This window comes from Mustelus asterias, chromosome 5 (assembly GCF_964213995.1).
Source record: "Mustelus asterias chromosome 5, sMusAst1.hap1.1, whole genome shotgun sequence".
NCBI classification, from domain to species: domain Eukaryota; kingdom Metazoa; phylum Chordata; class Chondrichthyes; order Carcharhiniformes; family Triakidae; genus Mustelus; species Mustelus asterias.
Window position 1 is genome coordinate 9,730,347 of NC_135805.1, and position 15,375 is coordinate 9,745,721.

The 15,375-nt window shown below is 45.5% G+C and overlaps 1 protein-coding gene across 1 annotated transcript in view; it reads left to right on the forward strand.

Moving 5' to 3' along the window:
* LOC144493945 (dynein axonemal heavy chain 8-like) overlaps positions 1 to 15,375 on the forward strand; it is a 1,745,965-nt gene that overhangs the window by 1,462,976 nt on the left and 267,614 nt on the right. Inside the window, exons 83-87 of the mRNA XM_078213522.1 lie at positions 2,114 to 2,235; positions 7,617 to 7,735; positions 8,046 to 8,248; positions 9,731 to 9,804; positions 14,025 to 14,177. Of these exons, the coding sequence (XP_078069648.1) occupies positions 2,114 to 2,235; positions 7,617 to 7,735; positions 8,046 to 8,248; positions 9,731 to 9,804; positions 14,025 to 14,177 (671 nt within the window). The remainder of the gene's footprint in view (positions 1 to 2,113; positions 2,236 to 7,616; positions 7,736 to 8,045; positions 8,249 to 9,730; positions 9,805 to 14,024; positions 14,178 to 15,375) is intronic.

Below are 15,375 nucleotides of genomic sequence, written 5' to 3' on the forward strand. Positions count from 1 at the left end.
ATAATTAAGGACCCCACGCACCCCGGACATTCGCTCTTCCATCTTCTTCTTTCGGGAAAAAGATACAAAAGTCTGAGGTCACATACCAACCGACTCAAGAACAGCTTCTTTCCTGCTGTTGTCAGACTTTTGAATGGACTTGCCTTGTATTAAGTTGATCTTTCTCTACACCCTAGCTATGACTATAACACTACATTCTGCACTCTCTTGTTTTCTTCTCTATGAACTGTATGTTTTGTCTGTATGGCATGCAAGAAACAATACTTTTCACTGTCTGTTAATACATATAATAACAAATCAAATCAATCTTTCCTTCTCAGTGGGGTATGTATTTTTGGGAATTATGAAATATCTTCTTAAATGTTTGTCAGTGCTCCTCTACTGCTTATCTTTCAATTTATTGTCCAAATCAACTTCAACAAATCCTGTCGCCTTACCTTTATGCCTGCCTCTATTTCGGTTTCAGGTAATAGTTTCAAATCTGAGTTTCTCACACTCAAAATTAATGCGAAATTCTGACATGTTATGATCACTCTTCCCTCGACGATCCTTTACTAATAACTATTTTCTCATTGGCAGGGAAGTAATTCTGAATATACGTCTTTGGTTAGGGCACAAATAGAATATTGGGTCAAGTTGTGATCACCACATATTGGAAAGGATGTATAAATCCTTGAGAGGGTGCAGAGGAGATTTCCTAGAACATTTCCAGGGTGAGGGACTTTAGCTGCAAGGTTGGTCTGGAGAATCTGGAGTAGTTCTCCTTTGAGAAAAATATATTGTGGGTAGATTTGGTAAGTTATATATGAGTACGACAGGTTTAAACAACATAGGCAAAGAAACAATGTCCTTGTTAGCTGACAGTATAAGGCCCATGGGAGATATATATAAGGCAAGAGATGCAGGGTTAAAGTGAGGAGTATAACTTGCTACCTACACAGAAGTTCACAGCAGAAGCGATCAGTGATTTGAAAAGGAAATTGGATAATCACATGAATTAAATACATTAGCAGGATTGCAGGAACAGAGTGGGCAATGGGACTGATTAGATTCCTCAACAGAGAATCGGCATGAACCTGAGGGCTGATTGGCCTCCTTCATTGCCATAATGATGCTATGACTGAATGATACAGGGCATAACGGTGTCAATCTCTCAGGCATGCTCCTGATAGCAATCTTTCATCATTCAGTCACTTTTTTAGAGAGTTGGGAGTTTTGTGCTGGTACTGAAGAGGGCGGGGCCTGAACATGCCAGTGAGCTAGCTGCAGAGAGTTCGGGCACCATTTCGCAAGGGTATCCCAATCTCACAGAGCACTGGGATATCCCCCCTCAGACATTGGGACCCTGCCCTCATCAGCAGCATGTTTGTTTCCTTCCCCATCATGACCCCCTCCACCCCGCATGAGCCCTCTCGCATGGCCCCTACCCTTCTGGCACTGCTCTTGGCACACTGGCAGTACCCAATTAGCACACCGGCAGTTCCCAAATAGCACCACTGGGGTGCCTGATAGCCACTGCCAGAGTGTCCAGTGGGCTCCTTTGAGAAAAATATATTGTGGGTAGATTTGGTAAGTTATACATGAGTACGACAGGTTTAAATAACATAGGCAAAGAAACAATGTCCTTGTTAGCTGACAGTATAAGGCCCATGGGAGATAGATATAAGGCAAGAGAGGCAGACCATACCCCCAACTACCTGGGAGGAGGCTTTAGTGGCCTCCAAGCCCCTGGTGTGACCATCAAACCAGGTCTGCACGAGTGGAGATCTGTACTGATTCTTACCGTTCTGATGCTGCGCCCAAAGGCTGGAAGATTCCCTGCACTGGGATTCAAACAGGCTATGCATATTTATACACTACTTTAAATCTGCTAATGCACTTCACGTATGCGCCATTGGAGAGGGGCTGAGAAAATAGCAAACTGTTTGGCACCGGGCACCAATCAGATTTTTAGCATTGCAAGTTAGTTTCCCAGCGCACCGTGCTGTTCGCCAGGCGTGGCAAGGTGGTAAAATTGCGCCCATGGCTTTTGGTGCGTTGTTCAAGAAGAAATGTTGACAAGGATGACGAAAAGTCATTTTATTAAACATACATTCTTTGTCCAATTGTGTAGGTGGAGCAGCCCTTGACCTTAAAGCCAGTCCACAGAAACCGTTCCGCTGGATCCTCGATATGACCTGGTTGAACCTGGTGGAGCTGAGCAAACTCTCTCAGTTTGCAGAGATATTGACCCAGGTAATTTTGTATTTCTTGCTCATTCTCTTACAGCACAATCTGCCTCAATAAACGAACAGAAAGCATTACGGTTCAAAACAAAAGGATCTATGAGTTGCAAACTTGTTTTGCAACACAAGAAATCATCAACAAAGTCATTATTATGACTAAATCTTGCCAGCATACTGCATTTACTAATCATTTCAAAGTCATTTCATTTTAGTTACGTTTTAACGAGAGACAAACGAGTTGACTTGTGGAAGGAGTGAATAGCAATAACTACAGAGAAGGAAGGGATGGATAGAAATAGCCTGCCTTTTGTGGCCTCACAGTTGAACCTTGAAAGCCATTGTAGTTTGGATCTGCAGATTGAGACAGAGCCACACACTAACAAAAACAGTTAAAAACTGGCTTGAACTGAGTGAAAGATATAGGGGGCGCTTCTCCCAGCCCGCTGTGGGCCACGAGTGGAGGCCGTTTCGTAGGCTTCCTGCTGGATGCCACAGCCTCCACCAGAAATCGACACCGAGCTGATTATGATATAGAACAAAGAACAATACAGCACAGGATCAGGCCCTTCGGCCCTCCAAGCCCCCGCCGCTCCCTGGTCCAAACTAGTCCATTCATTTGTATCCCCCCATTCCCACTCCGTTCATATGGCTGTCTAGATAAGTCTTAAACGTTCCCAGTGTCCCCGCCTCCACCACCTTGCCCGGCAGCGCATTCCAGGCCCCCACCACCCTCTGTGTAAAATACGTCCTTCGGATATCCGTGTTAAACCTCCCCCCCCACCCCCTCACCTTGAACCTATGACCCCTCGTGAACATCACCACCGATCTGGGAAAAAGCTTCCCACCGTTCACCCTATCTATGCCTTTCATAATTTTATACACCTCTATTAGGTTACCCCTCATCCTCCGTCTTTCCAGTGAGAACAACCCCAGTTTACCCAATCTCTCCTCATAACTAAGCCCTTCCATACCAGGCAACATCCTGGTAAACCTCCTCTGCACTCTCTCCAAAGCCTCCACGTCCTTCCGGTAGTGTGGCGACCAGAACTGGGCGCAGTAGTCCAAATGCGGCCGAACCAACGTTCTATACAACTGCAACATCAGACCCCAACTTTTATACTCTATGCCCTGTCCTATAAAGGCAAGCATGCCATATGCCTTCTTCACTACCTTCTCCACCTGTGGCGTCACCTTCAAGGATCTGTGGACTTGCACACCCAGGTCCCTCTGCGTATCTACACCCTTTATGGTTCTGCCATTTATCGTATAGCTCCCCCCTACGTTAGTTCTACCAAGATGCATCACTTCGCATTTATCTGGATTGAACTCCACCTGCCATTTCTTTGCCCAAATTTCCAGCCTATCTATATCCTTCTGTAGCCTCTGACAATGTTCCTCACTATCTGCAAGTCTAGCCATTTTCGTGTCGTCCGCAAACTTACTGATCACCCCAGTTACACCTTCTTCCAATCGGCATTTCCATTTCATTAGCAGGCCAGGGACTGAAGTCTAAGGGTCTGCTAGCATCTCCCTTCACTCCCCCCTCCAGGAGTGGTTCACTCCAGTGGGCCTTACTATAATTCTCCACTAATGGGAAGAGGCCCAACCCTACTGGAGGGAGAACAGGCCATTGAGGCCCACCTCGGAGGTTGGTGGTAAGGGGGTGTGCCCCCTGGGCAGTGTCAGTCTGGCAATGCCAAGCATGCACCTTGGCACTGCAAGGAGCACCTTGGCACTGCCCTCTGGGCATTGGACAGTGTCAAGAGGGCAGAGCCAGAGGGGATGGGGCCTATTGGGTGATCGGGGCCTATTGGGGGGGAGATCACTGCCACTCTGCATTCGGTAGCAGAGGGAGGGTGGATGATGATCGGAGCTGGCCATCTGGGTGGGTGGAGGGTGGAGGAAAGAGGGTCAGGGGTGTCTGGAGTGTGTGGGGGGTTCGGGGGGGTTGGCAGAATCGGGAGATCGGGGCTGGGTGGGCGGGGGGATCGGGGCCGGCCAGGAATTGGGGACATCAGGGCTTGCACAGGGAGGCCCAGGAGGTCAGCGATCGGGAGGTGGGGGGGCTCTGCAAAGCCAGTGATGGGGATCATGGGGATGGCCAGCGATTGAGCCGGCCAGCGATCTGGAGGCTGGCAGTGTGGGACCGCTGCGCATGCACCAATCTCAGCGCTCTCAGATCAGCGCATGCGCATAGGCCTGCTCAGTGCTATGCTGCCAACCTCTCAGGCAGACTGAGGCCCCACCCCCTAACTTTCAGAGTGAGTTTTGTTAGGACACTCTGCAGCGCTCAGAGTATGAGCGATTCATTCTGAAAATCCCACTTTAAAAAACCATAGGGAGTTGCTCCTGTTTTCATGCGGATTGGGGACTTAGAATTTTTTTGGGAGAATCCCTGCCATAGCATTTTCAGCAGTTAAGTTAATCACACTAATTATTTTCAGTTGGAGTATAATCAAATCTGTTAGCAATATGGGAAATGTTTTTTTCAAATTGTTTCATGGATATGAGTGTCACTGGCTGGGCCAGCATTTATTGTTCGTCCCTAATTGTCCTTGGAGAAGATGGTGGTGAGTCACCACTTTGAACCACTGCAAACCATATGGTGTAGGTACAGCCATAGTGCTGTTTGGGGGGGTTCCAGGATTTTGACCCAACGGCAGTGGCGGAACGATGATACATTTTCAAGTCAGGACGCTGTGTGACCTGGAGTAGAAGCTGCATGTTGCGGTGTTCCCATGTGCCTGCTGCCCTTGTTCTTCCACATGGTAGAGGTTGTGGACTTAGAAGGTTTTCTCATAGGGACCTTGGCGAGTGCTGCAGTGCATCTTGGGGAGGTGATGGCCTAATGGTATTATCGCTAGACTTTTAATCCAGAAACTCAGCTAATGTTTTGGGGACCCAGGCTCAAATTCCACCATGGCAGAAGTGGAATTTGAATTCAATGAAAAATACCTGAAATTAAGAATCTAATGATGACCGTGAAACCATTGTCGATTGTCGGAAAAACCCATCTGGTTCACTCATGTCCTTTAGGGAAGGAAATCTGCCATCCTTACATGGCATGGCCTACATATGACTCCAGAGCCACAGCAATGTGGTTGACTCTCAACTGCCCTCGAGCAACGAGGATGGGCAATAAATGCTGGCCAACCAGCGACGCCCATGTCCAATGAATGAATTTTTTTTAAAATAGTCATAGGTGTATAAAGAATATAGTAAGTGGCTGAGGACCCCACCTTGTGGGGCACTGGTGTGGAGGAGGTGTCATTGCCTATCCTTATTAGTCGCAGCCTGTGGGTTCGGAAGTCTAGGATCACAGAGGGAGGAGCCGAGCCCTCGGCCACGGAGTTTGGAGGTGAGTCTCGTGGGAATAATGGTGTTGAAGGCTGAGCTGTCATCAATAAATAGGAGTCTGACATAAGTGTCTTTGTTATCCAGGTGTTCCAGGGTTGAGTAAAGGGGCAAGGAGATGGCGTCTGCTGTGGGCCTGCTGCTGCAATAAGCAAACTGTAGTGGAACCAGGCACTCTGGGAGGTGGAATTAATCTGTGCTATGACTATTCTTTGACTAACTATTGTTGATTGTCATAAAAGCCCATCTAGTTCACTAATGTCCTTTCAGGAAGGAAACCTGCCATCCTTACCTGGCCTGGCCTAGATGTGATTCCAGACACACAGCAGCGTACTTAGCTCTTAAATGCTCTCTGGAATGGCCTAGCAAGCCACTCAGTTCAAGGGCAATTAAGGAGGGGCAACAAATGCTGACCTTGCCAGCAATGTCCACATCCCATGCTTACAAAGAATCTATCCCCCTCTGTCATGAAAACATTCAAAGACTCTGCTTCCACCCCCTTCAGGAAGAGAGTTCCAAAGACTCACGATGCTCTGAGAGAAAAGTTTGCCTCATCTTCATAGCATTGGACAGAGTCAACATGGACAAATGAAAGGGAAATCGTATTTGACAAAACTGTTGGAGTTTTTTGAGGATGTAACTAGCAGAATAAATAAGGATGACACAATATGTGCGCGAATGCTTTAGGATAGCAGGGTTTGCCTTCCCACCATCTGAGTAGTGGGCAGAGAACACAATCTCCATCCTCACTGATATTGCCTGCGTCCCAGTCCAACGAGGTGGGACTTCTGCCCCTCATTTGGGAGGAAGTTCAGCCTCAGAGAGTTGCCCACCAATCAGACTGGCCGGCGGCTCTTTGGTCCCTGAGGTGCCAGAAGCTGAAGTGGTAAGGATTGGGACTGCAGGCAGTCCCCAGACTACAAGTGCCAGGAATCCAGGACCAGATAGAATGAAGCCCAGGTGCGGGTCAGGGAGTGAGCAGAAGGAAGTATGGGTGTTGGTGGAGAGGTCAGGGGTGGTGGGAGGACTTGCATGGGTCATTTTGGTGGAGGAAGGGAGCACCCGATGTTAAAAGGAGGATGCTCATAAAGGTGCAACCCCACATTCCCCAAAGCCCCCTGCCTCCCACTTCAGAGGCCTGAACAGTGTTACATTTTGGGCTTCCTCAGCCCCTGAACCCCTCCCAGCAGCCTGACAATTGTGGCTGGATGGAAACAGCCCTTGAGTGGTCAATAATGTGGCACTGAGGAGCCTCAAGAGGCAAGGATGGATCTGCCTGTTTTGGCCTCACCCCCTTCAGCCTAACAATGTGGTGAGTTCGGGGCAGAGAGGAATCCAGTGTGAAGGTCATTAGATAAACTTTACAACCACCACCCCTGCCAGCAGGGCAACATAAAATTCTACACTTGCAAATATTGTGGACAGTGAGGAGAATAGCAACATAATTCAAGAAGGCATAGACAGACTGGCGGAATAGACCGACTTGGCAGATGAATCTCATCTTTGACTCTCTGTCCCTCCTCCACTGACTGTCTCCCTCCTCCTCCTCCACCTGATACTCTGCCCTCTCCATCTCCTGACAGTGTCCCCATCTCTTATTCTTGTATATGATTAAGGCATGTCCTGTGGGACTGGGAGGAACTCTTGCCACCTGACATAAAGAATGTGGAATTTTTCCTTCAGGTCTTCTTGGGCCACCGGTTTCATACTGGCCAGATATTGCATGACACTCACTCTAACCAGTTCAGTCCAAAAATACCAATCAGGGTCCTATTGAAACCATCGAATTCCAAAACTCCACCTTAAATATGTCTTCTGCCTGTCTCTGGAGAGTGACAGCATACCCAGTGAATATTGCCACAGTAATAATGGAAGACAAATGTAATGCCTTCCAATTTGGAAGTGGTATCATCTTCATTCTACCAGGCAGAAGGGCTGGAATGTCAGCCCAATAACTATGAAATTCACAATGCTTTCAAAGTAAATTTGTCTTGAATTTCTGAATGTTGATTTTTATGGTTTGGGGTATGGTTACAGGTAACTAAGAATGAGAAGGTTTGGAAAGTCTGGTTTGATGCTAATGCTCCAGAAGAAGCAATAATTCCTCATGGATACAGTGATTCTTTAGATTCATTCTGCAAACTATTGCTCATCAGGTGAGATACTACAAGGGTCAGGCTGCCTGTTTTAAATTTAAAACAAATCTTAACAGTTAACTGTCAGTCACCATCAACTGTTACATTCTCCTTGACAGCACTTCTACTAACCACTTACCAACCAATAAGCACTCTCTTCTCACACATACAAATTTGTTGATTTCCCCTACTTGTATTCTTCCGAATGTCCTAATCAGTGCAAGATGAAAAGCTTTGACAAAAAATCTCTATTTTTCAGCAATACTCAGTTTTTGATGACCAACAGTTTAATTTAAATGTCTTTGATTTCATGATTACTTTGAATTTTCAGGTCATGGTGCCCTGACAGAACTCTGTCACAAGCTCGAAACTACATTTCTGATGCAATGGGAGCGAAATATGCAGAACCGGTGATTCTAAACCTGGAGACAACCTGGGAAGAAAGTGACACACAAACTCCTCTGATCTGTTTCCTGTCCATGGGCTCTGATCCAAGCAATCAGATTGAAGGACTGGCCAAGAAGCTTGAAATTGGTATGGGTAGTCTTTGTAGTGAATACAACTGCAATCTGTTAGCATTCCACGTGTTTCTTTAGAATATTTCATATTTATGTTCAATTACAATTTTTACATATGCCGAGAGGAAACCCCAGATTGTCAATGGAGAAAATCACTATCATGATTTTTTATATTTGTTCCCAACTTAGTTCGCATCAGAACAGGGTCAGTGTTTTATATGGATACTTTTCCTCAGCAAACTCATCTATCTCTTAGCTGTCTATCCTACTTTAACTATGCTCATTGTCTTTTATTGTATTTCTACCCAGAAATCAGATAAATAGTTTACCTTGGGAAGTGCAAACTCCTTTTATCATTGTCACATACTATATTGCTCAATCCTTAATAGGCAGCTGTAGAACTTAATTGGCATATAACTAGCAACGGCTCACACGTTTGTCCTCTTGGTAACATACACTGAAATATAATTCAGCAATTCTATTTGTGGATCTCTCTTCCTTTTGCTAATCTTCATTATCCCTTTTCTGTTTTTCCTTATTGTCTGTCTCTCATATTTCTGATTTCTTTCTCTTTCCAGTATGTAAATGTGGCTTTTTTGTTGCTAGATTTATAGTCTTTCTCTGTTTTTATTTATACTGGGAATGGCTGGTGAAAGACCAATACATATTTAGGATGTATTTCCCTTGCCCCCTTCTCAGCATGACACAGAGGCAGCATGTTTGTCCAATTCCATCAGCCATCCCCTGGCAGGGGCTAGTTTGAATGGAGGAAGATGTGTTGTTAATGGTGGCCTCTGCAGCTATATCCTGAGCTTCAGGCTGGCTTATTCTGGTTCCAATGGAGATTGGGAGGTAGCAGGAAGTTCTATCTTCTTGGAGAGTTGCTGAAATTGAAATAAATGTTCATTTTAAAGTCTTTGACATGTTCCCTGGAGCCTTCCTCAAAGCACCATATTCTTCCAGTGCCACATGCTAGCCAGTGAGTGAATGGGAAATTGAGGTGGGAAGCTCAAATTCCCATTCTGACCTCATTTATCTCATTCCATCTTTGAGTGGTTCTTGTGAAAGGAGACCATAGACGAATCTTCCCGGTATTCGTTAAATCTCAAATTTTGACATCAGCTTTGGGGGGAAGTTAGCGCAGTTGACTAGATTGCTAGCTTGTCGTCTAGAATGACATCAATAGTAATAAGTTCAATTCCTTTTCTAGCCAAGTTAGACTCAGGGCCTGCTACCGTGCCCTGCTCCTGAGATCTTGCAATGGTAAAACACCACTACAATAAAATATTGTCAAGGAAATGGCTCAGGATGAAGTATCAGCAGACAATGAGCTGAGGACCATGGGTTTAAACTACTGTCACAGCACCATCACCAGTAAAACACTTTAGTCAGCATTGACTATTTTAGTGTTAGATGCAGTCGATCTTTCTGTATGGAATAAATATAATGCAAGACTGAAGAAAGCTCTGTGCAATGGTAACCAATATGTTTTCTTTAGATTGTAGGGCCATGTCCATGGGTCAGGGACAAGAGGTTCATGCCAGAAAGTTGGTGGCACTGTCTATGCATCAGGTCAGAAAATCAGTTCATATGAATGTCAATCATCAATTTCATGTCAAATCAGCCATCTCCCATTTTGAATTTTTCAAAGACTTCCATGAGCATTGTACTCCTCAAGATGAGGCACATCCTCTAGAATGCTTGTTCTCATGTCTTGAATTCAATTTTCAAGCACTCTCATTTAGCAAGGGCACAGCGGGGAGTTTTCCTGAATCTTCAGTAGGAAGGACACTCACCTCTGGGTCCATTGGTTTTGGGTGAAACCCACTCCAGCACTTGTGCGCAGTAGTCTAAACTGACACTTCAGCAGTGAACTGCACTATCAGGGGTGTCATTTTTTGGGTGAACCATTAATTAAAGGAGTTGTTTGCCTTCTCATGTGGCTCTAAAAGATCCCACAGCACTATTTCAAAGGAAAGCAGGGGTCTCCTAATCAGTATTCATCCCTCAATCATTTTTCCATTTACCTTTGTTAAATTTCATCTACACATACCCTTGCCATTCCACGCACCTGTCCAAAGAAGTCAAAGAAAATTTACAACACAGGAGAAAGCTGTTGGAGCCATTATGATGAATAGCTATCCAGTCTAATCCCACTTTCCTGCACTTGGTCCATTGTTCTGCAGATCACAGTTCTTGAGTAGAGCCAAGTAGGTATTGAGTACTTTTTAAATGTGGTGAGAGTTTACCACCTTTAGAGTTCAAGATCCTGTCACCTAAAGGGTGAAAAAATGTTTCCTCATCTTCTGTTGAATTAATAATTTGAAATCGATATCCCTTGGTTTTTGACCTCCATTCTGAGGTAAATAAATCATCCCTATGTACTTTATCTGCACTCCTGATATTTTTCTGCAGGTCAATTGAGTTAACCTTCAGCCTGCTCTGTTCCATGGAAAACAACCCAGCCTATCCATTTTTTTTCTTTCTCATTGATAAAGTTTTCCAGCCCTGGATGAGACCCCCCCCCCCACCCCGCCCCCGCACCCCCCCCCCCCTCCCCCCTCCCCCCAAAACAGTTTTGTTATTATCTGGGTAGAAACCAGTAGATTTTTTTCAAGAAAATAAGTAATCTGAAATCCCAGTTATTGAGAAAGAATAAAACCACAACAGTCAAAGTTTAAAACAAAAGAATGTGTACTGTACAAGAGTCAGACAAAGTAAACACTCAATAATAGGGAAGGCCATGGGCTAGTGGTATTATCGCTAGACTATTAATCCAGAAACTCGGCTAATGTTCTGGGGACCCAGATCCGCCACGGCAGATGGTGGAATTCAATAAAAAAAATCTGGAGTTAAGAATCTACTGATGACCATGAAACACCATTGTCGATTGTCGGAAAAACCAATCTGGTTCACTAAGGTCCTTTAGGGAAGGAAATCTGACGTCCTTACCTGGTCTGGCCTACATGTGGCTCCAGAGCCACAGCAATGTGGTTGACTCTCAACTGCCCTCCAAGGGCAACTAGGGATGGGCAATAAATGCTGGCCAGCCAGCGACGCCCATGTCCCACGATTTGATTTTGATTTATTATTGTCACATGTATTAGCATACAGTGAAAAGTATTGTTCTTGTGCACTATACAGACAAAAACATACCATTCATAGGGAAGGAAACGAGAGAGTGCAGAAGGTAGTGTTACAGTCATAGCTAGGGTGTAGAGAAAGATCAATGAAATGCAAGGTAAGTCCATTCAAAAGTCTGACAGCAGCAGGAAAGAAGCTGTTCTTGAGGCAGTTGATACGTGACCTCAGACTTTTGTATCTTTTTCCCGACGGAAGAAGGTGGAAGAGAGAATGTCCGGGGTGCGTGGGGTCCTTAATTATGCTGGCTGCTTTGCCCAGGCAGCGGGAAGTGTAGACAGAGTCAATGGATGGGAGGCTGGTTTGCGTGATGGTTTGGGCTACATTCACAACCTTTTGTAATTCCTTGCGGTCTTGGACAGAGCAGGAGCCATACCAAATTGTGATACAGCCAGAAAGAATGCTTTCTATGGTGCATATATAAAAGTTGGTGAGAGTCGTAGCTGACATGCCAAATTTCCTTAGCCTTCAGAGAAAGTAGAGGCGTTTGTGGGCTTTCTTAACTATAGTGTCGGCATGGGGGGACCAGGACACGTTGTTGGTGATCTGGACACCTAAAAACCTGAAGCTCTCGATGAATTAATAAAAATAAATCTTAGTTACTGTACGTTAAAATCCAGAATCAACATGAATTAAATATGATTAAATAAATCTTGATCAATTGGGCCAGTGGGCTGACGAATGGCAGATGGAGTTTAATTTAGATAAATGTGAGGTGATGCATTTTGGTAGATTGAACCAGGGCAGGACTTACTCAGTTAAGGGTAGGGCGTTGGGGAGAGTTACGGAGCGGAGAGATCTGGGGTTACATGTTCGTAGCTCCATGAAAATGGAGTCACAGATGGACAGAGTGGTGAAGAGGGCATTCAGCATGCTTGGTTTCATTGGTCGGAGCATTGAATACAGGAGTTGGGACGTCTTGTTGAAGTTGTGCAGGATATTGGTGGGGCTGCACTTGGAATACTGTGCACAGTTCTGGTCACCCTGTTGTAGAAGGGATATTATTGGACTAGAAAGAGTGTGGAGGGGATTTGCTAGGATGCTACTGGACTTGATGGTTTGAGTTATGAGGAGAGGCTGCATAGACTGGGACTTTTTTCTCTGGAGCGTAGAAGGTTGAGGGTGATCTTATAAAGGTCTATAAAAGAATGAGGGGCACAGATCAGCTCGATAGTTAATATCTTTTCCCAAAGGTAGGTGAGTCTAAACCTAGAGGGCGTAGGTTTAAGGTGAGAGGGGAGAGATCCAAAAGGGTCCAGAGGGGCAATTTTTTCACACACAGGATGGTGAGTGCCTGGAACAAGCTGCCAGAGGTAGTAGTGGAGGCGGGTACAATTTTGTCTTTTAAAAAGCATTTAGACAGTTACATGCCTGCAGAAGGCAGAGAGTGGCTGTGGAGGGGTCTTTCTCTGCATGGAGGTCAGTGACCAGTGGAGTGCCCCAGGGATCTGTTCTGGGACCCTTGCTGTTTGTCATTTTCATAAATGACCTGGATGAGGAAGTGGAGGGATGGGTTGGTAAGTTTGCTGACGACACCAAGGTAGGTGGTGTTGTGGATAGTTTGGAGGGATGTCAGAAGTTGCAGCGAGACATAGATAGAATGCAAGACTGGGCGGAGAAGTGGCAGATGGACTTCAACCCGGATAAGTGTGTAGTGATCCATTTTGGCAGATCCAATGGGATGGAGCAGCAGTATAAAATGAAGGGTACCATTCTTAGCAGTGTAGAGGATCAGAAGGACCTTGGGGTCCGGGTCCATAGGACTCTTAAATCGGCCTCGCAGGTGGAGGATGCGGTCAAGAAGGCGTATGGCGTACTAGCCTTCATTAATCGAGGGATTGAGTTTAGGAGTCGGGAGATAATGCTGCAGCTTTATAGGACCCTGGTTAGACCCCACTTGGAGTACTGCGCGCAGTTCTGGTCACCTCATTACAGGAAAGATGTTGAAGCCATTGAAAGGGTGCAGAGGAGATTTACAAGGATGTTGCCTGGATTGGGGGGCATGCCTTATGAGGATAGGTTGAGGGAGCTTGGTCTCTTCTCCCTGGAGAGACGAAGGATGAGAGGTGACCTGATAGAGGTTTACAAGATGTTGAGGGGTCTGGATAGGGTGGACTCTCAGAGGCTATTTCCAAGGGCTGAAATGGTTGCTACGAGAGGACACAGGTTTAAGGTGCTGGGGGGTAGGTACAGGGGGGATGTCAGGGGTAAGTTTTTCACTCAGAGGGTGGTGGGTGAGTGGAATCGGCTGACGTCGGTGGTGGTGGAGGCAAACTCGTTGGGGTCTTTTAAGAGACTTCTGGATGAGTACATGGGATTTAATGGGATTGAGGGCTATAGATAGGCCTAGAGGTGGGGATGTGATCGGCGCAACTTGTGGGCCGAAGGGCCTGTTTGTGCTGTGGCTTTCTATGTTCTATGTTCTATGGGTAAAATGGGTATAGAGGGATACGGGCCAAATGCGGGCAATTGGGACTAGATTCAGGGTTTAAAAATGGGTGGCATGGACAAGTTGGGCCGAAGGGCCTGTTTCCATGCTGTAAACCTCTATGACTATGATTTAAGAGGTAAATTGCAATTGATTAAACTATCTGAGATATACTGGACTTTCCACAGTTTGGATAAACTAACTGTTCTTTCTCACATCTCAGGGTGGATGGGTTTTGCTACAGAACTGTCACTTAGGATTGGAATTCATGAATGAGTTGTTAGAGACCTTATTGACAAGTGAGAATGTGCACGACTCTTTCCGAGTGTGGATAACCACCGAACCACATCCGAGGTTCCCGATCACATTGCTACAGGTTAGTATTTATGCTACAAACTATCAGATTGCCTCCATGTTTGGAACTGATCGAGTAATTTGTTTCCTAAATTATGAGTACTTAAAGGATCAAAGCTGCTTGTGTAATCTGAACCTCACTGTTAGTGATCAAATTCATCCTTATGAAGGCATCTCTGCCACAAGCGGCATGGGTGATATTTTCAAAGGCCAAGAGTGGGATAGAGGTAAAATCAAAGGAACACTCTCCCGGCGTACAGAGCCCCTGCCTGGCTGCTATCTGCTGGAAGTTCTGTCCCTGACAAGTCAACGCCGAAACTCCAGGAATCAGCAAGGACCTGAAGCAGTGTCAGGCCTGTCACTGGGCCCTGTACGTCGGAGTTACAAAAAAAATCAGGGCTAACAAGTTCTCGTTTTTAAACAGTAATCCTGCTGCAGAAATCTTCACCTATTCTGCTTATTAATCCGTGATGGAATCTAATTTTTAAAACACTAGCCATGAGGATCAATCCTGCTGAATTCTTAGGCTGGATTTACCTCTGCAATCTCGCTGGGTTAGGACAGGATAGTGGTGGAGAATGAGGCAAAATCTGCCCGTGAAACCTACTGACATTTCACCTCAACAACTTAGATTGTCATCTCTTCTTGTCCTTGTGGCACTGTTGCTGGCTGCCCCTTCACCTCGGGCTACATGTTAATGTCAGTGGGAAGGCAAAATCAATTCCTCATCAGTTCTCACCCAGGATTACAAGGTTGAGGCTCTTTAGGTCCCTTAAATCCTAGCCACCTTTTCTCTACTGGCCTTGAGTGATGGCAATCTCTCCTCAGAGTCAGAAGGCTACGTCTCACCCCAGAGACTTAAGAACATTATTTTGGCTGTGGAAATGCTACAATCCTGCAGCTCTCACTTTGTCGATAAGTTATTAACTGAGATACACTCTGCCTTCTCAACTGAAATTCAACAGTCACATCAAACTATTCAATTATCAGAAGTGTTCTCCCAGTATCAAAATGGATCATGCTGAAAATGTTCAACAGGTCAGACAGCATCTGTGGAAAGAGAAAGAGTTCACATTTCAAATTGATGACCTTTCACCATCATGACCACTCGGAAGTCTCTTTCCGAGATGCCAAGCTGGAGGCCAAGGGAGTCAGTAAGAGATATTCCTTTATTGTGGATGGGACAAAGAGGTCAGCTATCCAACCTTCTGTTCTCTAAA